We start from the raw sequence: 27,103 nt of genomic DNA, 5'->3' as shown, positions 1-27,103 counted from the left end.
GCTATTCAATATGATCATGGCTGATCATCCAAAATCAGTACCCCGCTGCTGCTTTCTCCCCATATCCCTTGATTCTCTTAGCCCTGAGAGCTATATCTAACTCTCCCTTGGAAACATCCAGTGAATTGGCCTCCACTGCCTTCTGTGGCAGAGAATACTATTCAAATTGTTCCATTCAAATTCCAAGCCATTCCAAGACTATAATTTACTTGTTACTGTGTTAAATAAGCGCTAGTTAGCATGAATGTTCAGTTCCATACAATCAACTGTGATTTCAGTCCAAGGTTTTGGTTCAGTGATCACTAGAGCTAGGATTTTGCCATAAATGCCATGTGCCTTTTCATGCATTTTTCGATGATTTCATGAGGATAATGCCTTTTTCACGATGGTAGTGCCTAAATCAGCCTTTTTTAGCCGTTTTGCTATTAGGTTGTGCTATTTTCTCTAGTTGTACCGTGATTACAATAGCTTTTTATGTTAATGCGTTAATATTAAAGTTATTTTTAATGTGTTAACATTGTATAACTTACAAGAAAACCTTCACTACCGGGGCAAAACCCAGGGCGCCACCGTCGGTCGTTCATGCCGCTGCCCACTAGTTCAGTTTTCTCCAACATCTATTTAAGAAAGAACTGCAGATGCTGGAAAAATTGAAGGTAGACAAAAAATGATGGAGAAACTCAGCGGGTGAGGCAGCATTTATGGAGAGAAGCAATAAACGATGTTTCGGGTCGAGACCCTTCTTCAGACTGATATGGGGGGGGGGGAGAGAAAGGAAGAGGCGGAGACAGTAGGACTGGAAGGAGAGCTGGGAAAGGGGAGGGGGAGTAGGGAGAAGGGCTACCTAAAATTAGAGGAGCCAATGTTGATATCGTTGGGGTGTAGACTACCCAAGCAAAATACTCAAGCTTGCCTCCTCACTACATTTAGTGGCGGCTCCAGTCGCAAATCTGAGTTTTCGAGTGATTTGTGCAAGGCATTCATTGATGCTGGAATTCCATTGTGGAAATTTGAAAACAAATTTATGAAGTTTTTTAGAGAAATACGCAGAGCAACCTATACCGAGCGAGTCATCATTTTGGAAAAATTATGTTGACAGCAACTTCAACATTGTTGTGCAGAAAATTAAAGATGAAGTTACACGCAACAAAATATGGATCCCAATAGGTGAGACAACCGATGCTGTGGGCAGATATGTTGCCAATGTGGTCATCGGTACACTGGAGGCAGGTATTTGTTGACATCAGAAGTATAGGGGAAGTCAAACAGCTCAACTATTGCACAGTTGTTTACATCTTCACTTGCTGTACTTTGGCCAGAAGGTATAAAACACAAGAATGTACTTCTGTTTGTGACTTGAAGTTTTATTCCCCAAAATGTTGTATTTGACATGCTTAGCTCAAGGACTTCATAGAATTGTCAAGCACAGACGTAGCTTGTTTCCAAATGTCGATCACCTAGTTTCCAATGTCAAGAAAATCTTCCACAAAGTGCCGTCAGTGTGCAGTTGTTCAAGGAAATGGCACCTGAGATTCTGCTACCTCCTCAGCCCGTTTTGACATGTTTCTCTGCTGTACTCTACTGTGCTGCAAATTTTGAAAAGATAAAATAATTTGTCAACTGTTTTGAAGAAGAAGAATCTGCTGCAGTCAGGATCGTCAGCGAAATCATGCAGAAAAAGTCGCTCCACCGCGATCTTGTGTTTATTGCTTCCAATTTTGCAAACTTCCCACAAACTATTACTTCCCTTGAGAAACGTGGCGAAACATTAGTGAATAACTTGCAGGCTTTCAACAAAGTAACTGACGATCTTCTTAAAGTTCCTGGCGATGTAGGAAAAGACATATAAGGAAATTGTGAGAGAGTGATTTTAGCTAACAAAGATCTTGAAGAAATACAAAACATAGCTAAAGTTGTTCTGAAAGGTAGTTGTAATGTGCAAGATATCGATATGAATATAGAGTCTGTTTCGGGCATGCACCACTGACCTCAGCTGGGGTAGAAATAAGTTTTCACAACTGAAGCATATTCTGTCTGACAGACAGCGTATTTTAACACCAGATTATTTGAAAAAAATGGTAGTAATTATGTGCAATGGCAACTTTGGTCATTTAATGTAGTATACCTTAAAATATTATTATTTTTAACCATTTTTTGGAGGTGAAAATAAATGCCTTTTATGCCTTTTTTTGTCCATAGTAGCCTTTTCATGCCTTTTTTGTAAATTTATTATGCTTTTTTGCCTGCCTATTTCAGAGTTTTTTAGTGCCTAAACATCCTGGCTCTAGTGATCACAAAGCATCAAGTCAGGATAAAATGCACCTACAAAAGGACCATGCAGTCAGCTGGTGTTTCAATCTACAGGTGTCTTTGCCCTTCTAAGTGGTGGAAATTGCTGACTTGAATTAGGATGGTGAATTGCCACAGTGCTATGCATCTTGTACATTGTACTTTCTGCAGTCACAGTATCCTAGTCGTGAAGAGGGTGAATATTTAAGATGGCAGATGGAGCGTCAGACAAGCAGCGGCTTTGACCTGTGGCTGTTGGGGTATTTCATTGTACTGTATATTTCATTCAAGTTACAAACTTGGGTTGTTTTCCCTGGAATGACAGGCATTGAACTGAGACTTGATTGATGTATAAAAGAAACACACAGAGGAGGTAGACAGTCAGAATCTTTTTTCTCCCATGGTGAAAATGTTAAAGACTAGAGGTTTAAAGTGAGAGAGACAAAGTTTAAAGAAGATGTGCGGGACAGTTTTTTGATGCAGTTTTTTTCAAATATATTTTTTTAATATCGTTTTTTTTAATATATCTTTTTATTAGAAGCAGTGTACAAAAGTATAAACCGTGGCATATGACATAATACATTTGTTGTACAGCTTCAATGTTAATTTTTAGCTAAAGATGATAAAGAAGAAAGGAGAAAAAGCAAGAGAGAGAGAAAGTGAATGTACAAGAATAGAACTACCAAATTGGTGTAGCCAAAGAGTGCAGTAAAAGAAATAAGAAGAACGTAAAGAAATAAAAAGACAAAAACAGAAAGAAAAACAAAAAGTGATGATATACCTGCTTCGTATCTCTTCCCACCCATCACCCAACCCATAATTCAATTTAATTCCAAAATTGTGTTGCACCATACTATCCTTGTAATGAATCAATGAATGGTGTCCATGTCTTCGAAAACTGCTCTGGTTTTTCTGCTAAGACTAGTCTCATATTTTCAAGATGTAGCATCTCAGACATGTTTGTGATCCACATTTTAAGAGTAGGGGCAGATGTATTTTTCCAGAATTTAAGTATTAGTTTTTTCGCCGTTATCAGGCTATAATTAAGGAAATGTCTTTGAAATATTGATAGCTCAGGGCAGGCTTCTGATGTTCCAAGAATAATCAGTTCCGTATGGGAGTCCAGTTTTGTGTTTAATGTTTTTGAGAAATTTTCAAAAATTCCTTTCCAGAAGTTATGTAGTTTTATACAAGAGGCGACGGAATGTGTTATAGTTGTTTCTTGAAGGAGACATTTGTCACAGATAGGAGATACATTTGGAAAGATCTTATTCAGTTTAGTCTTGGAATAGTAGAGTTTGTGCAGTGTTTTTAAATTGAATTGAAGTATGTCTAACATGTCGTTGAAGTATGTCTAACATGAATTGAAGTATGTCGAACAGTTGTGTATATATAAAAGATTTTCTTCCCATCTGTCTTTTGGAATTTTTAGGCCTAGTTCCTCTTCCCAGTCTCTTCTAATTACGTCTGACGATGGGATTTCTATATTTAGAAGAGAGTTATACAAATATGATGTTAAAATGTTTGACTCTGAGTTTCTGTTTATACATTTGTCTAATATATCTGGCAGCAGAGTTTGGTAGTCATGGGTATATGTTTTCAAATAGTCTCGAATTTGAAGATATCTGAAATATTGATTACCTTTCAGATGGTATTTCAACTGTAATTCCTGAAATGACAGAAGAGTTCCCATCTCGTAGAGATCGCCAAATTTTTTAATTCCTAGTCTTTCCCAATAAGTAAAAGATTTATCTATAATAGATGGCTTGAACAAAGGTTTATTAGCTATTGGTGAGAGAGGAGATAAATTTCTTAGTTTAAAAGTTGATTTTACTTGTCTCCAGATTCGTAGAGTGCTAATAATCGAATTTTTATCATATAGTGGGTTCTTCAACTTTGTTGGGGAGAGAAGAATCGCAGCAATTAGTCATTTCTTGATATCACCCAGAAAGAATTGAATTAATTGAGCACACAAGCTTTGGTGGTGATTGAAAATACTTAGCTGCTGGCTGAAGATGTTTGCTAGTGCCATGTCCTTGCCTTTCACATCATCAAATAAAGTGAGACTAAATCCATGAATCTTTGCCCGGTTGATGTGGTTATGTTCTTTTTCTATGCTCATTGTGTGGGAGATGTTGGCAATGTTGCATTGACTAGCCAGCCATCAATTAATTAAGACAATATGGTTCAGATTTTATTTAAACAATCATTCATATTGCGATAGTATAGCTCTGACATTGATATTACAGTAAATAGGAGACAAGGATTATGACAGCAGTGTAAGATCAGCATGGATTTATGAAGGGGAAATCGTGCTTGACTAATCTTCTGGAATTTTTTGAGGACGTAACAAGCAGAATGGATAATAGAGAGCAAGTGGATGTGGTGTATCTGGACTTTCAAAAAGCATTTGACAAGGTCCTGCACAAGAGATTAGTGTGCAAAATCAGGGCACATGGTATTGGGAGTAGGGTGGATAGAGAACTGGTTGGCAGACAGGAAGCAAAGAGTAGGAATTAACGGGCCCTTTTCAGAATGGCAGGCAGTGACTAGTGGGGTGCCGCAAGGCTCGGTGCTGGGACCCCAGTTATTTACAATATATATTAACGATTTATATGAGGGAATTAAATGTGGCATCTCCAAGTTTGCGGATGATACAAAGCTGGGTGGCAGTATGAGCTGCGATGAGGATGTTATGAGGCTGCAGGGTGACGGATTGGTTGAGTGAGTGGGCAGATGCATGGCAGATGCAGTATAATGTGGATAAATGTGAGGTTATCCACTGGTGGCAAGAACAGGAAGGCAGATTATTATCTGAATGGTGTCAGATTAGAAAAAAGGGAGGTGCAATGAGACCTGGTGTGCTTGTACATCAGTCACTGAAAGTGACCATGCAGGTACAGCAGGCAGTGAAGAAAGCTGATGGCATATTGTTATCTGCTTCCGCCATCACTCCAAGCAGCTCATTCCAAGCACTTACCAGTCTCTGTGTAAAAAATACTTGCTTTGCACATCTCCAATAAACCTTCCCACTCTAACAAAGCCATGCCCTCTTGTATTTGACTATACCGTCTAGTAGTTGAATAGATTGATAGAAAAATAGATGAACCACACAAGCACTTAGTCAAGCCTAGCAAAGGTTACAGGTCCGATCATGTTTCTCAACCGGATCTTTAAGGCAATATGGCCTAGCAAAGATGAAAAAAAAGTTAGAATACTGGATAATAGTTTGAAGTTATTTTGTTTACGTTGACCAAAGCATCGCTGATGTGGAGAAGCGTATTGCTTTCATTATTTTGTGTTATTTTACAAAGTGAGCTGTACTAATGGAACTAAGTGAATCTGATCATAACAGTTGCACTGAATGTTCATTCACTGTGAAATAACATAGTTTAATGATTCGTATCTAGCCTCATCTCACCCAGTGTTCGGTTCATTGTCAGGAAGAATGAGGGAGCACAAGGGGATATTGTTGTTAGATTCTTGGTTTCTGCAGTTAAACATGGGTACATGCTCACATGGATGCCCACTTATGGTGTGAACAAGCCACCATATGCGAGAAGTGAGACACCAAACTTACAAAAGGATGGATACGTTTAAAGAAATCAAGTTCTAGTGATGTGTGACCTGATACATTTTGGAAACAAATAGAAGAATTACATTGTAAAGAATTAAAATATCAAAAATGATTTTTTTGTCAATGGTACCAGCCTTAACCTATTGAGAAGTGGTCTGTCATTGTTTTATCAATACTGAAAGTGTTGCAAGAGCAGTGATTCTGTTCTTATTTCAATAAGAATTTATGTTGCTGCTATTTCTGCACATAAGTGTGAATCTATTTAGCTATTCATAAGGGTCTGTGGTATTGCAGTGCTTCATGTATTTTTAAGAATATGAAACACCTATGAAAAGCTGTTAGAATTGAGTATTTCCATTGCATGGGAGACACGGCATTGAATATTAAGAGTGGGAAAATGCTGTGCACATTTGGCTAGGCACAGAGATCCCTGTCTCAAAGCTCCCAGCTTGATTACTGCTGGAGAAGTGATGAAAATAGCAGGCTCAATCTGGAGTGTAGATTTTTTTGGTGAATTTGTTTGTAAAATTGATTTTTTATGCGGTGGAACTCTAAATGTTGAAACAAGCAAATAAATATTCAACAGCGCCAAAAGCAGTCCTCAGAAGACCACTTGTCAGATCCCCTTCCCTGACTATTTCCAACCCTACTGTTTCACTTATCTAACAGAACATGGAGCCTGGTGACTCCTACAGAAAAAAGAGAATGTCAATGATTTTAAAGAGGTGCATGCTCGCCACTAGATAAGTGATTATGGCTTTCAAGAATCTAACTGCACAGAATTGCGGCTCTTGGAAAAAAGGCTTTGAGTGTTCTTCTTTATAGAGTTTCAGCATGGATATTTTTATAGAAGGCTGAAGCGGTTAAATAACTTTTGAAAATATCCTTATGAAATATAGAAATGCAAACGGAAATTATGTCAGCTTTGTGCGATTTGGCAAAAATATAATTTGCAGCCTCTAAGTTAATAATGTGGGCATTGAGACTAATGGATATAGGCAGAACTTCTGTTTTAATACAAAGAACTATAAAGTATAACGGGTGTCAGGGGTTATGGGGAGAAGGCAGGAGAATGGGGTTAGGAGGGAGAGATAGATCAGCCATGATTGAATGGTGGAGTAGATTTGATGGGCTGAATGGCCTAATTCTGCTGCTATTATTATTTTTTAAATGCGTTAAAATATTTTGAAAGAAGATGAGCTTCAAGTGATGAAGGAGACAATAATACTCACAAAATGACCAGCTATTGTTTGGACAAAAAAAAATCAGGATGGACATTCCTGCTCCAAAATCTGACTTGCTTTCCCACTGCCTGAACCCTTCCACCAAATGCAACTTCTTAAAATCTAAACCGAGATGCAAAGTGTATGGCTGGGAATGATATATGAGAAAGGACATTCCTGTTCAGCCCAAGGCTTTTTCATGTTCCTAAAAGGAAGTCTATATTAGTATTCATCCTGCATTCTCAGTACTATCTTAAGCACTGATTCATTGATTGATAGGTTGACACGATATTACCCAGAGGGTCAATGATTTTGAAGTATTGAATGATTAATCCACCATTTCCCTATTGAATTTAAATAGTGTTGTATGGAATACACAGCACAAAATACACCACCCGACCGACACCACTGATCTATGCTAGTGTTTAAAGTCCACAGAAGCATCCTGTCATTATAATTATTTCTTCCCACCCTACCCTACCATCTCCCAAGTCCCTTGATTCCCATGTAAGCATGAAGCCTCCCTTTAACTGAGTTAATGCTGTCAGCTACAAACTCCCCAGATGATAGAGCATTTCAAATTCTCACCACTCTCTGTGTAAAGAAGCCTTTTAAAATATGTTGTTTGATCTCTTAGTGGCCATCATATATTTATACTCCCACTGGAAGTGGGAGAAACAATTGACCTAACTCCTTTCTATTGAACTCCTTCGTAAATTGACAGACCTTTTCAGGTTACGTTACAGTCTTCTCTTTCACAGTTAAAAAGTCCCCAGCCTGTCTGGTCTTTGTTGTTTAGCTACACTCCCTCAGTTCCAGTAACATCCTGCAAATCTTTTCAATGTGTTTTGATATTTGCTACATGGGATTACAATCAAGCCGTCCACACTATACATATACAGGACAACGGGTATAATGTTCACGGCATGATAATGTCCAGCAAAGTTCAATTAAAGATAGTTCTAAGGTCTCCAATAGGGTCGATGGGAGATCAGGACTGTTCTCCAGATAGTGAGAGTTCCCTGATCACATTTGGGAAGAAACTGTCCCTGAATCTGGAGGTCTGTGTTTTCACATTTCTGTACCTTTTGCCTGAGGGGAGAGGGAAGAAGTGGGAGTGGCTGGAGTGAGACTGGTCCTTGATTATGCTGCTGGCCTTGCCAAGGCTGCGTGATACCTGGGTGGAGTCAATGGAAGGGAGGTTGGTTTGTGCAATGGATTGGGTTGCATCCACAATTCTCTGCAATTTCTTGCTGTCCTGGATGGAGCTGTTCCCAAGCCATGCTGTGATGCATCCCGATAAATGTCTTTCTACGACGATTCTGGAGAGGTTGGTGAGGGTTATTGGGGACATTCTAAACCTTCTGAAGAAATTAATACTTTGTGTGGTTTAATCAAGATATCTATAAATTTATTATTTTTATCCTTTTGCATTTTGTACTCAGCACTTTATGTGTGCTCCTCATTGCATTATCATTGTTGTGTTTGCTGCTTTTGGCAATTTATATTTTCCTAGATCACTTTGTTCATTACCCTGAAGATGGACACAAAAGTGACTCAGTGGGTCAGGCAGCATCTCTGGAGAAAATGAATGTGTGACGTTTTGGGTCTTTGCCCTATAGTTTTCTATATTGTATATCAGGGAATGAATGGCATAATATGTGCTACATCGTCATATGCTGCATTAAGTTTTACTTCCCTTTTATTTTTTCACATTGCTGGCCTCTCTATTTGGGTGCGGTTGGTGATATGTATTCTCTAACATTGTATAATCTTCTAATTCAATCATTATAGCTCCAAATCAAATCAACAAAGCAGACTCGAGACAGTTTTGTGGGACAGCATTTATGCTCATATCGAGAAATCCTCCTTGGCTTTTATGCTCTACCGTCTGTTTTGGAGGCACTTCTCAATCAATTTTGCAGACTGTCCCCAACTCTACATTTTCTGACCTGTGTCACCTGTCTGTTACATTATGCTTTTACCAAAGACCTTTTGATAGTCTTTCTTATCTTCTTGAAGTTCAGTTACAGGAAACCTCAGCACATGTGCTGCCGCCTGTCAAACAAGCAGTAAGACAAATTAGACAGAGTAACAGGATCAAGAGGAATGCTGCTGAGGTGGAACTGGGTTCTGCCATTGCACGTGTGAAAATTAGCGGTATTTTCCAGTGACGTTGCTCAGAGGCAACATGTAAATAGGATATAGGAAATAACCAATGATAAATCCCTGGGGGAGAAATATAACTGAGATCAAATATCTTTTTGTTGTCCCTATCATTTCAATGTCATCATCTGAGAGAATTGTCCTGCTCATCCCTTGGTGAATATATCCCTAGTTTTTTTTTGTTATTTATATAACTGTATAATGCTGTACTTTATACATTCTTTAGCATTTTCATACTGCGATTCCTCCTTTTCTTTCTAAATGCCATTTATGATCTGGCTTACCTCTCTCCATACACCTACTTGCTCTGATCAGCTTTAGATATTTTGTACTAAATTTCTGTGCATATAACCCAGCACTTTATATTTTAAAAACTTTAGCTAGAGTCAATAATACTCCTTCCATAAGGAAATGTTCAGTGGATAATAGTATTATTCAGTGAATAATACTTGTTTTATATGGCTTAATAAATTCAGAGTGTTTTACTAATATGCTATTTATACATTGTTCAGCAGTGATATGTTAACATTTGCTTGAACTCACTAGATTAAAAAAGACTACAATTATTTTTCCTAAAATCTTACACAAATTTTTGATTTTACACTTTATAATTTATGTTCAGAGAATTTTTATCAAATTGGGATACTGCTTCAAAGTGTACATTAGGCTGATCTGGAATCTGCAGTATTTGAAAAAATATATTTTCTTCTTTCCAATCAACTTTTGCTCAAATTTGTTCTCCACCAGCTCATCAACATATGCCCTGACATTTAATTACTAGGCTTGCAAGGGTTGTAATTTTCTTTTGAGTGGCCATAATGTAAGCCTCACACCAAGGGAACACCAGAAGGCCCTCAGTTTCCATAGCAACCGTACCAGTTATAAAGCATGAATCCAGTAAAACTAAAAATATCTAGATTTCCAAACGGAACTAGAATGAGGTCATGATTGCTGTTGTGCTACTTGCATTTATCATTAATGGTTTGACTGCACTTTGTGATAAATGTGATTAAAAGCCTCGTCGGTTCCAGAAGCAACACCCTGATTTAAGCTGTCATGGCTTACAAGAACATTCCTCAAACACACAACACAAATAGCTTCGACATAATATTCAATAATGTTTTATCAACATCTTTTCTCAAAAGAGTAAATGTTTTTTTCAATATCTAGGCAGACCGGCTGCTATGTCATTTTATTCCTTGCATGTCTCTCACGATGGTGTTCCTAGGATGCCTATTCCACCTCAGAGAACGTTAGTCCCCTCTGCTTATTCTGCTCTTCATTTAAGTACAAAGAGCAACTATAGGGTGAAGAAGAATCTGACGAAGGATCTTGACCCGAAACGTCACCCATTCCTTCGCTCCATAGATACTGCCTCACCCGCTGAGTTTCCCCAGCTTTTTGTCTACGTTTGATTTTTCCAGCATCTGCAGTTCTTTCTTAAACTATAGGGTGGATAACTTGGTAATTAACCCTCCCTAATGGCAAAACGCACGAGCTCCTAGTTAGCACCTGTCCTCAAAAGCATGGGGAAGATTAAGAACTCAAATTGATATAAAATTAGCATAACACCATAGTCTTGCAATCTGAAACCCAGTGCATCACTTTTCAAAAGATCTGATCAGGACTTCAAAGGAAGATATAAATGCTGGAGAAACTCAGCGGGTGAGGCAGCATCTATGGAGCGAAGGAATAGGTGACGTTGCGGGTCGAGACCCTTCTTCATACTTCTGATTTGATATTCAAAGTTAGATTATTAATCTTGCTCAAATTTAAACTGTGGTACCCACAATCATTTTCCTATGAGTTACTTCTTATCTTTACGTATGGAATAAAAATTATTTACCACTAATTTGTCATATTTATTTTCTTTCCACAACATGTATCTCAAACTTAAATGTCTAATTGAAACATTCTAGAGTCAAAGAGTCACACAGCGCGGAAAAAGGCCCTCCAGCCCAACTCTTCCATGCTGACCAAGGTACCCCATCTCGGCTGGTCGGTCACCTTTGCCTGCGCTTGGCCATTATCCCTCTGAAGCTTTCCTACCCACGTATATCCAAATGTTGTTTAAATGTTGTGAATGTACATGCCTCAACTACTTTCTGTAGCAGCTTGTTCCATAAATTCCCCCAGCCCCTGTGTGATAAAGTTGCCCCGCGGAAAGACAATACATGATTACAATCGAACCAACCGCAGCGTAATACATGATGAGGGGAATATCGTGAATGACATTTAGTGCAAGATAAAGTCAGTAAAGTCTGATCAAAGATAGTCCGAGGGTCCCCAATGAGGTAGATTATAGCTCAGGACTGCTATCTTCTTGTTGGTGAGATGACATCCTCAGCATGACATCCTAAAACATTCTGCCAATTTAAGTGTAGATGTTGAATGCGTTAACAGCATTTGGTTGTGCCATCTTTTAAAAGTCTAATATAGTGTTCTTGTTAAACTGAAGGCTTTAGCTTTCTACATTAGTATCTCTTGTGGAATAGACAGCAGCCGAGCAACTTTCTTTATTTTTCAAGTTTCACTGAAATATCGTGCATTTGCGTAATCTCAATGGTTCAAGGGTGCTTTTATTGTCACGTGTGCAAATGCAGCAAAATTCCTTTTCCAAGCACAGTCCAATACAGTACACTCTGACATACCGAATGTCAGCAATCTTCTCAGGAAGTAAAGGCACTGGTGGGATTTATTTATAATGGCATCAGTGAGCTGGGTCCAAGAAATATCTTCAGAGATACAGTGGCTTGCAAAAGTTTTCATACCCCTTGAACTTTTCCACATTTTGTCACGTTACAATCACAAACGTAAATGTATTTTATTTGGATTTTATGTGATAGACCAACACAAAGTGGTGCATAATTGTGAAGTGGAAGGAAAATGATACATGGTTTTCAAATTTTTTTACAAATAAAAAACTGAAAAGTGTGGCGTGCAAAAGTATTCAGCTCCTTTACTCTGATACCCCTAAATAAAATCAAGTGCAACCAATTGCCTTCAGGTCACCTAATTAGTAAATAGAGTCCACTTGTGTGTAATCTAATCTCAGTATAAATACTGCTGTTCTGTGAAGGCCTCAGAGGTTTGTTAGAGAACATTAGTGAACAACCAGCATCATGAAGCCCAAGGAACACACCAGACAGGTCAGGGATAAAGTTGTGGAGAAGTTTAAAGCAGGGTTAGGTTATAAAAAAATATCGCAAGCTTTGAACATCTCACGGAGAACTGTTCAATCTATCATCCGAAAATGGAAAGAGTATGGCACAACTGCAAACCTACCAAGACATGGCCGTCCACATAAACTGACAGGCCGGGCAAGGAGAGCATTGATCAGAGAAGCAGCCAAGAGGCCCATGGTAACTCTGGAGGAGCTGTAGAGATCCACAGCTCAGGTGGGAGAATCTGCCCACAGGACAACTATTAGTCGTGCACTCCACAAATCGGGCCTTTATGGAAGAGTGGCAAGAAGAAAGCCATTGTTGTAAAAAAGCCATAAGAAGTCCCATTTGCAGTTTGCCATAAGCCATGTGGGGGACACAGCAAACATGTGGAGGAAGGTGCTCTGGTCAGATGAAACCAAAATTGAAGTTTTTGGCCTAAATGCAAAATGCTATGTGTGGCGGAAAACTAACACTGCACATCATCCTGAACACACCATCCCCACTGTGAAACATGGTGGTGGCAGCATCATGCTGTGAGGATGCTTTTCTTCAGCATGGACAGGGAAGCTGGTCAGAGTTGATGGGAAGATGGATGGAGCCAAATACAGGGCAATCTTGGAAGAAAACCTGTTAGAATCTGCAAAAGACTTGAGACTGGGGCAGAGGTTCACCTTCCAGCAGGACAACGACCCTAAACATACAGCCAGAGCTACAATGGAATGGTTTAGATCAAAGCATATTCATGTGTTAGAAATGCCCAGTCAAAGTCCAGACCTAAATCCAATTGAGAATCTCTGGCAAGACTTGAAAATTGCTGTGAAAATTGAATAGGGGGGGTGGGGTTGATGGGAGGTGAAAGGAGGGGGGGGCGAGGGGGGGGGGGGTGAAAGGAAAGGGGTGTCCTCCTCCCATTGGAATTGTGCAATATGGTGCATACTGCAGCGAGTCTTTTAACACTTGAGTGCAATATATATGCTTTAAATTGGATTGGAGCGTTTTTGAAAGGGGGGGCTGTGCGATCACTGATCACTAGCCTTGAGGTTACCCGGTGAGGGAGTTGAGCAACCGAGTGTGGAGAGGGTGTGGCAGAAGGGGGTCCAAGGGTAGGAACTTTTTGAAATTTGATGTATCAAAATCGTTTTAGTGCACTGTAGAAGTATGATTTCAATGTTTTTGTATGAAGTATTTTTAAGAGGGAACTTTTTAAGGGGTAACTTTATCCACACAAAGGGTGATGGGTGTATGGAACAAGCTGCCAGAGGAGGTAGGTGAGGCAGGGACTATCCCAACATTTAAGAAAAATTTAGACTGATACATTGATAGGACAGGTTTGGAGGTATGGACCAAAAGCAGGTAGCATAACTGGGACATGTTGGCGGGTGTGGGCAAGTTGCGCCGAAGGGCCTGTTTTCACACTGTATCACTTTATGACTACATTATACCTCCACCATGCATGAATGCTTCAAAATCAACTGATCGAGTTTTATTGCCATATACTCAAGCATAGAAACATAGAAAATAGGTGCAGGAATAGGCCATCAGCCCTTCGAGCCAGCACTGCCATTCAATATGATCATGGCTATTCATCTAAAATCAGTATCTCTATCCTGTTTTTTCCCCATATCCCTTGATGTTGGTAGCCCCAAGAACTAAATCTAACTCACTCTTGAAAACATCCAGTGAATTGGCCTACACTGCCTTCTATGGCAGAGAATTCCACAGATTCACAACTCTCTGCATGAAGAAAGTTTGTCCTCCATCTCAGTCCAGGACAAGGGGTCACAGCTTAAGGATAAAGGGGAAATCCTTTAAAACCGAGATGAGAAGAACTTTTTTCACGCAGAGAGTGGTGAATCTCTGGAACTCTCTGCCACAGAGGGTAGTTGAGGCCAGTTCATTGGCTATATTTAAGAGTTAGATGTGGCCCTTGTGGCTAAGGGGATCAGGGGGTATGGAGAGAAGGCAGGTACGGGATACTGAGTTGGATGATCAGCCATGATCATGTTGAATGGCGGTGCAGGCTCGAAGGGCCGAATGGCCTACTCCTGCACCTAATTTCTATGTTTCTATGTTTCTAACTGGCCCCCCTTTATTCTTAAACTGTGACCCACGCCCCCAACATCGGGAACATTTTTCCTGCAGTTACAGAAGTGAAAATCTAGCAGGCAAGCAGGATGCTTTCTCCAACTACCCCCATTTGAAGTCCACTATCTTCCACCGTTTCTACCCAGTGCTTGGTACTTACTTCCAGCAGCCACTGGTTGTCCTCCAGGATGCACTCTCTCTCTCCTCTCAACTCCCCCCCCCTCCCTCTCTCCCCTCCATCTCTCTTTCCCCTCTCTCTCTGCCTCTCTCCCTCTCTGTCTCTCCTCTCAGCCCTCTCTCTCCCTCTCTCCTCTCACTCCTTCCCTCTCTCTCTCTCTCTCCCCCCTCTCTCTCCCCCCCTCTCTCTCTTCCCCCTCTCTCTCTCTCTCCCCTCTCTCTCCGTCCCACCTCACTCTCCCCCCTCTCTTCCCCTCTCTCTCTCTCCCCCCTCTCTCCCCCTCCCTCTCTCTCCATCTCTCTCCCCTCTCTCTCTCCTCCGTTTCTCTCTCTCTCCTCTCCCCCCCTCTCTCCCCTCCTCTTTCTCTCTCTCTCCCCTCTCTCTCCCTCTCCTCTCTCTCTCTCCCACCCTCTCTCGACCACACCTTCCCTCTCTCTCTCTCTCTCACTCCCCCCTCTCTCTGTCTCTCCTCTCACCTCTCACCCCCCCCTCTCTCTTACCTCTCTTACCTCTCTCTTTCCTCCTCTCTCTCCCCATTTCTCCCTCCCACCTCATTCCCCCTTGCTCTCTCTCCCCCTCTCTTTCACCGCTATCTCTATCTCCTCTTTCTCTTTCTTTGCCCCCCTCTCTTTCCCCATTTCTCTCTTTCCCCCCTCTCTCCCCTCTTCCCCTCTCTCTTTTACCCACCCCTCTCTCTCCCATTCTCTCCAACCCTCTCCTCCCTCTCTCTTCCCTCTCTCTTCCCTCTCTCTCCTCACTCTCCCCCCTCTCTCTCCCTACTACCTCTTTCCATCTCTCCCTCTTCATTCACCCCCCCCCCCCTGTCTCTCTCCTCTCACCCCCCTCTCTCCCCACTGTCTCCCTGTCTCCTTCCCCCCTCTCTCTCTCTCTCTCCACCTCCCTTTGCGATTCTGTCCCTTCAGCATAGAGATTCTCGCGGCAGCGGCGCTTCGGATGCTTCCGACGGCCCGGGACACTCACACTATCCGGAGTGCTCCATGGCCGAAGCTGCAGCGAGCGACTCGCTAGCCGCGCAAATACTCGTCAGCCCCGCAAACTCCCCAGCCCCGGCTCCCCGCATCTGTATCCGCCCGCTGCTTCCATCCCTCCCGCAGCCTCGGCTCTCCAACACCCGCGGACCATGCAGTTTATCCGAGTTTTGACATTTTTGTTGATCACAGAATTTCTCACCACAGAGCGTGAGAAATTTCTGATCAGCGTGAGGGCGTGAGAGTTTGCTTGAGGGCGTGATTCTCACGCTCAAAGCGTGAGAGTTGGCAGCCCTGCATATTGTGGTCTGTTGATGAGGAAGTCGAGGATCCAGTTGCAGAGAGATGCCACAAAGGCCCGTTGTCTGTAATATCTGAATGTAATTACCAGGAACAATAATAAAACTAGACATTACAATAGCATTATTTTTTGCAAACAAACCACTTTTTCCAGGTCCACAGTGTATGATCCTATTATCAAGTGGTCAGCACAGTAAAAGATTGTTATTGGTATTCTTGAAGCTTTTCTGCTTTCTCAGCATCTCAGTCCATTCTTGGATGACTTTCATAGAGAGGTGTGCTCCTTGGTGATATCACTATTACTAGTTTATAAGTGGATCATAGCTACCATCTGACACACAATTCATATTACAAGCAGTAAAACTCATACCTGATATTAAAGGAAAGGAAAGTAGACAAGGCAGGGAATTCTTATTTACCAAGGGAAGTACTTTAATATTTCAGCTTCGTTTTATCTTTGTAATAATCTTCATTCCTTGAGCTTCTCTTTAGAGCCTACGAGCATTCACTTGAGGAAGTAAATGTGAACTTGTCAATCATTTTGGCTGGAAGCAAGTAACTGTAGCATGTTCCCTCAGCACAGTATAAAGGTTCAAAATATTGTTAGGTTATTGTTTAATAATAATAATAATTTTTATCGGACTAATTGTTCTAGTGCATTGTGTCAATATTGCTGTGACTTACCCAGACATATACAGTAGAGTTACGGAATCAGAACATCATGCAATGGTAACAGCAGAGATAGAAGCCCATTGAATCTGTACCTATTGTAAGCAGGGGCAATCCAACTGATCCTATTTTCCAGTCCTCTCCTCCATAAGTTATTTTCTTCAGATACTTACCCAGCTGCCCTTTTAATGCTACAATTGAATTTGCCTCCCTCCTGGCAATACATTCCAGATCCTAATCTTATCCAGTGCAAGAACGTTTTTCCTCAAACCACTTTTAGTTCAGGTTCACACACCAACACTTGCACCACTTGATCAGGCTCATTGTCTCAAATCAGGTACCGTGATGCCTCTTTCCTTGTTGTGCCAGAATATATTGACTCAGAAAGTTTCCTGAGCACTCTTTAGAAGCACCCTGTGTCTCTGTATTCTAGTGATGCAATGCTATCATCTTCATAATCAATACTCGCATTCTCCCTCTTTTCCCTCCATCAGAACATCTTAATTTGACTTATTGAGGGATATCGTATTCATTGCCACGATGCAAAAATTGTTACACTAAAGGCCAAAGCCTTTCCCGTCAATAAATATTGTGTTCCCTGAATTCCTAAAGGATTCAACAGATTTCACATTTCAATTAAAATACGATACTGGTCAAACTTCTCAGGTTATAGCACAAATGGCAAAGTTACAACAAGTGAACCAGAAGAGACCCCATTTAAAGTTGTATGGTATTTTAGGATGAATATAATCAGAAATTCAATGGGTTACTCATACAGGGAACTGAGATAAAATACGTACATTGACAACTAACGACAAACAAGTGTCGGCTGGCGATATGGTATTAGGTAATTTCAGTTTGGCTATACAGTAATAGCATGGTGACAGTCAATAACCTACAGTGGAAGGGCAGCAAACCACTCTCTTCCATCAGCTCCACAAACTATCAGCAATGTTTTCTTTTATCATAGTTTTAGTTTTTTAGAAAACTGCTGTTCTTTGCATGAATTACATAGCTTGAAAATTACACAGTAATGTATCTGCCATCTGATAGATGACATTCATCACCCACTTAAACATTGCTCTCGTGATACACATTACCTGAAGTTGATAGGCTGAAGTCTAAAGGGGCTGTCCCACTTGGGCGACCTAATCTGCGAGTTTAGAAGAGTGTCTTCGACCTTCAAACCTGCAGCGTGGTCGACACGTGATCCTAGAAGGTCTTATTAGGTCGCTGGAACTCTCCTTCATGCTCGCAGGAAGTTCCTGAATACTCGTGGCCTCAGCTAGGTTGCGGAAAAATTTTCAGCGTGTTGAAAAATTTTCCGCTAGTAAAATTTGGTCGGCATGGTTCTTTTTAACTCGTAGTGCAGTGGAGTGGAGTCGCTATTTAGTTATAGGCTGGCAGTCTTAGGCAATCTCCTTTGTTGACCTGGCATTTTGATTGGCTCATTGGAGTTTTCAGGACCAAGGAAGACCTACCGGTAGGTAAAATGCCCGCTAAACTTTATTATACTTCTTTAAAGTGTCTTCACTCCTTCTCCCCCCCTCCTTCTCCCCCCCCCTTCTCTCCCCTTATCATCTATAAAACCTGTGGCTAATTGTGTGCCTCAGGATCCAGTGCTGGGCCCATTGCTATAGATGACAAACAGCAATGGGCCCAGCACTGGATCCTGAGGCACACAATTAGCCACAGGTCTTATAGAGATCTATAAAACCTGTGGCTAATTGTGTGCCTCAGGATCCAGTGCTGGGCCCATTGCTGTTTGTCATCTATAGCAATGATTTGAGTGAAAATGTACAATATATGATTAGTAAGTTTGCAGATTACACTAAAGTGGGTGGTATGGTAGGTAGCAAAGATGGTTGTCAAGGCTCCAAGGAGTGTTGTTGAGCAGTGGGCTTTAGGAATGCAGTACATAGTTCTTTGTAAATGGCACCACAGGTTGATAGGATGGTCAAGAAGGCCTTTGGCATATTGGCCTTCATCAATCACAGTATAGAAGTTGGGAGTTCTTATGTCTACTGTGGCTAATTGTGTGCCTCAGGATGTTGGTGAGGCCTACCAATGATTTTGGTCATTAGTAAGTTTGCCCTAAAGTGGGTGGTATAGGTAGCAAAGATGTTGTTAAGCTTTAGGAAAGGTACGACTGACATATATTGATAATAGACAACAGTGGTAGTCACAGTTTTTTTTATAGGAAAGATGTTGTTAAGCTGGAAAGGTACGACTCTGACATAGATAAGACAAATAGTCACTGTTTTTTTCAGAAATAGCTTCTTCCCTACAGCCATCAGGTTATTAAACATGACAACAAATAAGCTCTGAACCACAGACTATTATTATTACTGTACTATATTTGTTTATTTATTGAGTATGTGTGCATGCACACAACCTTTTTTCTCCTGTCATGTACCATGTTTACATATTCTGTTGTGCTGCAGCAAGCAAGAATTTCATTGTCCTATCTGGGACATACGACAATAAAACACTCTCGACTCTTCAGGGTAAAGGAGTCTGAAACTTGAGATTATAGATTTACGGTGCGAGGGTAAAGAATTTAAGGGGAACTGTAATACACGGAGGTTTGGTGATTATGTGGAACGAGCTGGCAGAGGAAGTTGTAGAGGCGGGTACAATTAGAATCATAGAGTGATACAGTGTGGAAACGGGCCCTTTGGCCCAACTTGCCCAACATGTCCCAGCTACACTAGTCCCACCTTCCAGCATTTGGTCAATATCCCTCCAAACCTATCCTATTCATGTACCTGTTTAACTGCTTCTTAAATGTTGGGATAGTCTCGGCCTCAACTATCTCCTCTGGCAGCATGATCCATACATCCACCACCCTTTGTGTGATAAAGGTACCCCTCACATTCCTATTAAATCTTTTCCCCTTCAACTTAAACCTATGTTCTCTGGTCCTCGATTCACCTAGCCTGGGCAAGAGACTCTGTGCTGGATCTGCAGAATTCACCCTATCCTATTCCTCTCATGATCTTATACATCTTCATAAGATCACACCTCATCCTCCTGCGCTCCGAAATCTCAGCATATCCAACCTCTGCCTTTGGCTCATACCCTCTAGTCCTGGCATCATCGTCATAAATCTTCTCGATACCCTTTCCAGCTTGACAACATCTTTCCTATAATACGGTGCCCAGAACTGAATACTATATTGTAATTGTACTGACTGCAGAAGCAAAGAAAGTCAACACTGACGAGTGCCAGCAAAGTGACCAGTCTTCTGGCACGAAGCATTTAAATTACAGCTGCTGGAAAAAATCAGCTATGAAATGAGCTGAAGATTTAAAATTTCAAACAAAGGATAAGAGTAAAGGTAACCTTCTACAAAGTGACATCTGTATTACCTGTGGGACTATGCAAAGCTCTTTATCTCTTAATTTTGAATAGTCCTTGAACAATTTCAATTTATCCTGTCACCTGATGATCCTGGATGGTTCCTTAAAGTCGGATTCAAAGATTAATTTACTTTAGACTTTAGAGAAACAGCGCAAAAACAGGTCCTTCAGCCCACCTAGTCCGTGCCGACCAACGTTCACCCCGTACACTAGCACTCTCCTACACACTAGGTCTATTTTACAATTTACGGAGACCAATTAACTTACAAACCTGTACGGGTTTGGAGTGTGGGAGGAAACCGGAGCACCCAGAGAAAACCCATGCGATCACAGGGAGAACGTACAAACTCTGTACAGTTAGCACCCATAGTCAGGATCGAAGCTGGGTTTCTGGCGCTGTAAGACAGCAAATCTACTGCAGTGCCACTGTGATTTCTGCAGAACCAGTACAAGAATCATTCGGTAGTTAGAATTTGCTAAGGATGTTGTGGGGAAGCACTTTTGCAGTGGTGTCTGGAGATTTTGGAGACATTCCCTTTGATGTGCTGTGGTTTTCTAAATATTAAATGAAGCACATTCTTAACCTCATGTATTCATTCCATGATCTAAAAGTCAGAGATAAAATCATAAGCCAAGTTATTGAGCAGAAATATGCACAGGTTAATGCCAAATCATCGGGCTATTTGCTCTCTGATGCACCTTCTCTTGGGATGAATGAGATCAAATACTTCAGACAGTTGGACATTTCATTTAAATGTTGTGTTATTACTGCATACTATTTTTTGCAGTTGTATGCAAGATATTTAGGGAATATATGCTCTGAATAGTTAAACAACGGGAAGCCTATTAAAGTGTAGGAAAATAGAAGTAACACTAACATACTACACTTCAGCATTTATTTTATTTTCTCTTCTGATATTTGTGTTCTTGTGAGCCTGTGCATTATTGCTTTACAATGTTTATATTAATGGAAACCTAACAGAAGAATATCAAGTAAGCCAAAAATATTAAGCAGCTGCAATACATTAGTGTCACAGTACTAAGTATCACATGTTTACAGAATCATAGTCATAGAGTGATACAGTGTGGAAACAGGCCCTTCAGCCCAACTTGTCCACACCTGCCAACATGTCCCAGCTATACTAGTCCCACTTGCCTGTGTTTGGTACATATCCTTCCAAACCTGTCTTACCCATGTACCTGTCTAACTGTTTCTTAAACGTCAGTATAATCCCAGCCTCCACTACGTCCTCTGGCAGCTTGTTCCGTATACCCACCACCCATTGTGTGAAAAAGTTAACCCTCAGATTCCTACTAAATATTTTTCCCTTCACCTCAAACTTATGTTGTCTGGTTCTCGATTCTCCTACTCTGGGCTATAAACTCTGTGTATCTACAGTACCTGATCCATTCCTCTCATGATTTTATACACCTCTATAAGATCACCCCTCATCCTCCTGCGCTCCAAGGAAGAGAGTCCCAGCCTACTCAACATCTCCCTAAAGCTTAAACCCTCTAGTCCTGGCAACAATCACGTAAATCTTCACTGTACCCTTTCCAGCTTGACAACATCTTTCCTATAATATGGTGCCCAGAACTGAACACAATACTCTAAATGCAGTCTCACCAATGTCTTATATAACTGCAACATGATCTCCCAACTTCTATACTCATTAAGATGCACAGAGACAAACCTTTCCTTGCTTTGGTGAAAGAAAGTTGGGAAATAAATGTAATGATACAATTAAGATATGTGAATGTCCGACAAGCTGCTGTGATGAATGTTTGTGAGCCGAATATTCAGAAGGCTTAAATTCAACATTATCACCAAAATCTTGGAGAGATTTTAGAAGAATAGCTTGTACTTTTTTAGATCTGGGGTAAATCTACCTACAGGAGATACTTTTAAAGGGGAAATGGGGAATTATATCAAGAAAATTGTAAAAGGATATGGGAAATGGGTAGGGAATGAATCAAAGCAACTGGCCACTTCAGAGATCCATCATAGTTGCAATAGGCCAGCAGCATCTCTGCTTTTACAATAGGATTATAGTTATAATGGGAACGAATTTCTTTAGAAATTCCACCACTTCTGACCAAAATGTAGAAGACCCCAAATGCAGTCGAAGCTTTGGAGTCCAATAATGCATAGAAATATAGAAAATAGGTGCAGGAGTAGGCCATTCGGCCCTTCGAGCCTGCACCGCCATTCAATATGATCATGGCTGATCATCCAACTCAGTATCCTGTACCTGCCTTCTCTCTATACCCCCCGATACCTTTAGCCACAAGGGCCACATCTAACTCCCTCTTAAATATAGCCAATGAACTGGCCTCAACTACCCTCTGTGGCAGAAAATTCCAGATATTCACCACTCTCTGTGTGAAAAAAATGTTCTCATCTCGGTCCTAAAAGATTTCCCCCTTATCCTTAAACTATGACCTCTTGTTCTGGACTTCCCCAACATCGGGAACAATCTTCCTGCATCTAGCCTGTCCAACCGCTTAAGAATTTTGTAAGTTTCTATAAGATCCCCCCTCAATCTTCTAAATTCTAGCGAGTACAAGCCGAGTCTATCCAGTCTTTCTTCATATGAAAGTCCTGACATCCCAGGAATCAGTTTGGTGAACCTTCTCTGTACTCCCTCTTTGGCAAGAATGTCTTTCCTCAGATTAGGAGACCAGAACTGTACGCAATACTCCAGGTGTGGTCTCACCAAGACCCTGTACAACTGTACAAATGCAACTTTAGCTACCTCCAATTACTCAGTAATTTGGCTGGGACATCTGCCCACCAAACTCATATCTGGTTAGACTTGGCATTAGTTCAACAGCTCTGTACATTCCATGCATTTAGTGCAGTTTTAATGCACTTTATAGGTGCAATCCCTTTCTAGGTTAACTTGGCCACACGTTAAAATACATTTCAAAAAACCATTGGAGATACCATTGAAATAATTGATAAATTCACATTTTATTCTAAAAATCTCCCAAATTTATTTTGGTTTATCTCCAAAATCTATTTCAAATGGATTAATTTTAAATTGCATGTATATCCAAGGGAAAATGAGTAAAACAAATTGAATATAATAGCATTGTGTTTCAGCAAAATAAATACTCCATTGTGATATTCTGCCAGTAACTAATCCACTGGCTTATTTTTGAGAGTTCACGTTCATAAATTATAGGAGTAGAATTATGCCATTCGGCCCATCAAGTCTCCTCCGCCATTCAATCATGGCTGATCTCTGCCTCCTAATCCCATTTTCCTGCCTTCTCCCCATAACCCTTGACACCCGTTCTAAACAAGAATTTGTTTATCTCTGCCTTAAAAATATCCCGCGACTTGGCCTCCACAGTACTCTGTGATAATGAGTTCCACAGATTAACTACTCTCTGACTAAAGAAGTTACTCCTCACCTCCTTTCTGAAAGAGCGTCCTTTAATTCTGAGTCTATGACCTCTGGTCCTAGACTCTCCCACCAGTGGAAACATGCTTTCCATATCCACTCATTATGCCTCTCATTATTTTGTAAGTTTTAATGAGGTCCCCCCTCAATCTTCAGCGTGTAGAGGCCCAGTGCCGTCAAACGCTCATCAGATACTAACCCACACATTCCTGGAATCATTCTTGTAAACCTCCTCTGGACCCTCTTCAGAGCCAGCACATCCTTCCTCAGATATGGCCCCAAATGTGCGCACAGTACTCCAAATATGGCCTGACCAGCACCTTAAAGAGCCTCAGCAGTACCTTACACAGTCGCAGCGAGGCTATTGTTGGAAATATTATAATATTCTATATATACTGTTGATTTGCTGTATTTTATATTTAATTTTATTAATTTAATTATTTGATATCTGAACAATGATAGCGGAAGCATTCATATTCTTGTACTTAATGCTGTATATTTAAAATAAATGAAAAAATGCCATTTGTTTATGATGTTATATTTTCTCTTTCTAGGCGTTCAAATCTGTTTTTACATCCATTCATCTTTTTGAGAAGTTTCAAAAAACATATTCCAAAGCTGGAGAAGTGTTCTGAGAAACATGAGGAAGCACATCCTGCCACGATGTGTCGAACAAGTCAGCTGCTTCTTTCCTTCATGTGTACAATAAAAAAATCCCATTGGAGTAATGAGAAAATGGTAACCTCCCACTTATTGATTACATATAATGTATATTGCAGAAAAAGTACTAACCTATTAAAAAATAAACTGGCAATGTCTCTGTGATTGAAATACTAATATATTGTTATGTTGTTTTTTTAGTCTGAGTGGTTTTTTGTTTTATTAAAGGAGATGACTTCTCCCGCCCTAATTTTCCTCAGTATAGGTAAGGTTGAAACCAGAAACTGCAGATGCCAGTTTACACAAAAGGACACAAAGTGCTGGAGTAACTCAGCGGGTCGGGCAGCATCCCTGGAGAACATGGATAGGTGACATTTCGGGTCGTGACCCTTCTTCAGACCGATAAGGTGTAGTATATGAAGATCTCGACCCGAAACGTTACCCATTCCTTTCCTCCAAATATGCTGCCTGTTACTCCAGCTTTATGTGTCTATCTGTAGTATATGTCAGGTTGTTCAGCCTCTCTATACCGAGTCAGTTAGTGAGAGAGCAGCATTTAACACCGTTTGTGGTAAAGTAATTTTTGAATATGACAGATTCTGTTAATCAGAATTGCTACTTTTTCCATGATCTCATATTCAGAAAAAATGCAGGTAAATGTTACTTTCCAGATAAAATGTAATAGCATTTGTGTGTACCTGGCAATTTGGTAATTATCTAAAATGCAGACTATTCAAACATGTTTACTTTTGCACAAGGGAGAATTTAAACAGATTTTACTTATGCTTATAAAATTTGATGAACATTTTGATTCGCAAAGTAGATGCATTTGGATCAGAATACAAACACATAGACATTTACAACGATGTTGCCTGGACCTGAAGGCTTGAGGTTTAGGGAGAGATTGGGCAGGCTAGGACTTTATTCCCTGAAGTACTGGAGGCTGAGAGTGAACTTTTGAAGGTATATAAAATCATAAGAGAAATAGATGAGGTGAATACTATCCCAAGGTAGGGGAATCAAGAACCAGAATTTAGAGATATAGAAACAGGCCCTTCGGCCACCGAATTCCCGTCGACCAGTGGTCGCCCCGTACACTAACACTATCCTACACACTAGGGACAATTTACAACTAGAGGGCACAGGTTTAAGATGAGAGGGGAAAGATTTATTAGGAATCTGAGGTGCAACATTTTCACACAGAGGGTGGTAAGCATATGGAATGAAGTAGTTGAAACAGGTACAATAACAACATTTTAAATAAATGTAAACAGGAACATGGATAAGAAAGGTTTAGAGAGATATGAGGCAAGTGCTGGCAAATGGAACTAGCGTAAATGAGGCATCTTGTTCAGCATGGAAAGGTTGGATGAATCACCTGTATGCATGCTGTATGATTCTGTGACTCCACAACTACATAGCAAACTTAGACCATTTCTCTCTTGTCAGTAGAAAGATACAATTTATCCCCATTGCAATCAAAATATAAAATTTTAAATGAAGCATAATGATTCACTTTACAATGAAATATCTATCAGCTCAAACACTTCAACTACCTTTTAAAAAAAAAACTTTAGTTGAGAACTTCAAAATAAACTGTTGAAGAATATAAGAAAAAGATAACAAGTTAAAATGACATGATTATTTAAGTACAGGTGCACAACCTTTTATCCGAAGTTCCAAATAACGAAAAGCTCTGAATAGCGGACATTTTTTCGGTCCTTGAAAAAAGGTCCTTGAAGACGTTCACCGAGGGCGGCCCGCAGAGGTGACAGCGGAACCTCCGGTCGGTCCTCGAAGAAAGGGGAACTAAATCCCCATTCATAAAAGAGAAGGTGAGGGTATATTGCGTGGGAGGGTTAATAATTGACAAACTGCTGCTGCCTGCCCGCTGAGTTAAAAATGTTCCCACGGTAGACACGATACACAGTGTATCGTGAGTCTTGCGTGGGAACTTTTAAACTCAGCGGGCAGGCAGCAGCAAATTGTCGCTCCCTTCAGTTTCACCCCACTTACACCCCTCTGCTTCCCAGCCATGTGTGTGACCCCTCCCCTCCCCTCTCCAGCTCCCCGCCCATTGCACCGGCGCGGGAGCTTTGCACTGTCTTCACGTCGGAGCCAGTGCCAGTCACCGGAGACGTCAGGACCAACGGGACACCGACCCCCAGGCCCACTGCAAGCACGGAGATCCCAGAGACCCACAGCCAGCAGCAGCCCAGCCCCGTTCCAATTCCAGAGGAACACACTCCCCGTAGGGACCGAAGCTGATGGTGTGCAAGGTGCGTCTTGGTCTTGGGGTTGCGGATGAGGGGGCGCAGCTCGGGCTGTGACGTCTCCGGCCACCCCCCTGTACAGGAGCTGAGACTGGAAACTGTGGGGTTGTTTGCAGTTGCAGAGGGAGGGGGCAAGGGCGGTACAGTTCCCAGTCTCAGCTCCATTCTAGGGGATGACCGGAGACGTCAGGACCAACGGGACACCGACTGCAAGCACGGAGATCCCATAGACTCACAGCCAGCAGCAACTCTAGCCCAGCCCCGCTCCAACTCCAGAGGAACCCGGGTTGCGGATGAGGGGGCGCAGCTCGGGCTGTGGGCGAACTGCCACTTGTCGCCGTAGCAGCCCATCAGGGAGCGGATTCCTCTGGAGTTGGAGGGACAGGGAGACACAGCGGCTTTTGAGAATGGTGGGCAATCACTTCGAAAGTTCTGCCCACACAGTCAGTACACCTCTCCTACACTTGTCTCCCGCACTAAGATCATCTCGCAGAGAATGATCCCAGCCTAACCCTCCCTATTCTCTCCTATTCTGCAAGAAAAAACTACATTGAAGACTCAAACTCGCGATTGAGTAACTGCCGGGATCGAGGCGCAAACTCGCGACCTTGCGGATATGAGCCGAGCACTCTACCACTACGCTAAAAATCTTCCATTCCGAAAGCCGAAAAATTCTGAATTACGAAAAGTGTCTGGTCCCAAGGCTTTCGGATAAAAGGTTGTGCACCTGTACTGCCATAATATTTTTCAACATC

The 27,103-nt window shown here is 41.3% G+C and overlaps 1 protein-coding gene across 3 annotated transcripts in view; it reads left to right on the top strand.

The window, feature by feature from the left end:
- spata17 (spermatogenesis associated 17) overlaps positions 1-24,249 on the top strand; it is a 207,514-nt gene extending 183,265 nt beyond the window's left edge. For all 3 annotated transcript variants that reach the window (XM_055639730.1, XM_055639729.1, XM_055639731.1), the window contains one exon: positions 23,970-24,249. In XM_055639730.1, coding sequence (XP_055495705.1) covers positions 23,970-24,050 — 81 coding nt within the window. In that variant the 3' untranslated portion in view covers positions 24,051-24,249. The remainder of the gene's footprint in view (positions 1-23,969) is intronic.
- Positions 24,250-27,103: the final 2,854 nt, after the last annotated feature.

The sequence above is a fragment of the Leucoraja erinacea genome, chromosome 8 (genome assembly GCF_028641065.1).
Source record: "Leucoraja erinacea ecotype New England chromosome 8, Leri_hhj_1, whole genome shotgun sequence".
Classification (NCBI taxonomy): domain Eukaryota; kingdom Metazoa; phylum Chordata; class Chondrichthyes; order Rajiformes; family Rajidae; genus Leucoraja; species Leucoraja erinaceus.
This window is presented reverse-complemented; position numbering and strand designations above follow the sequence as displayed.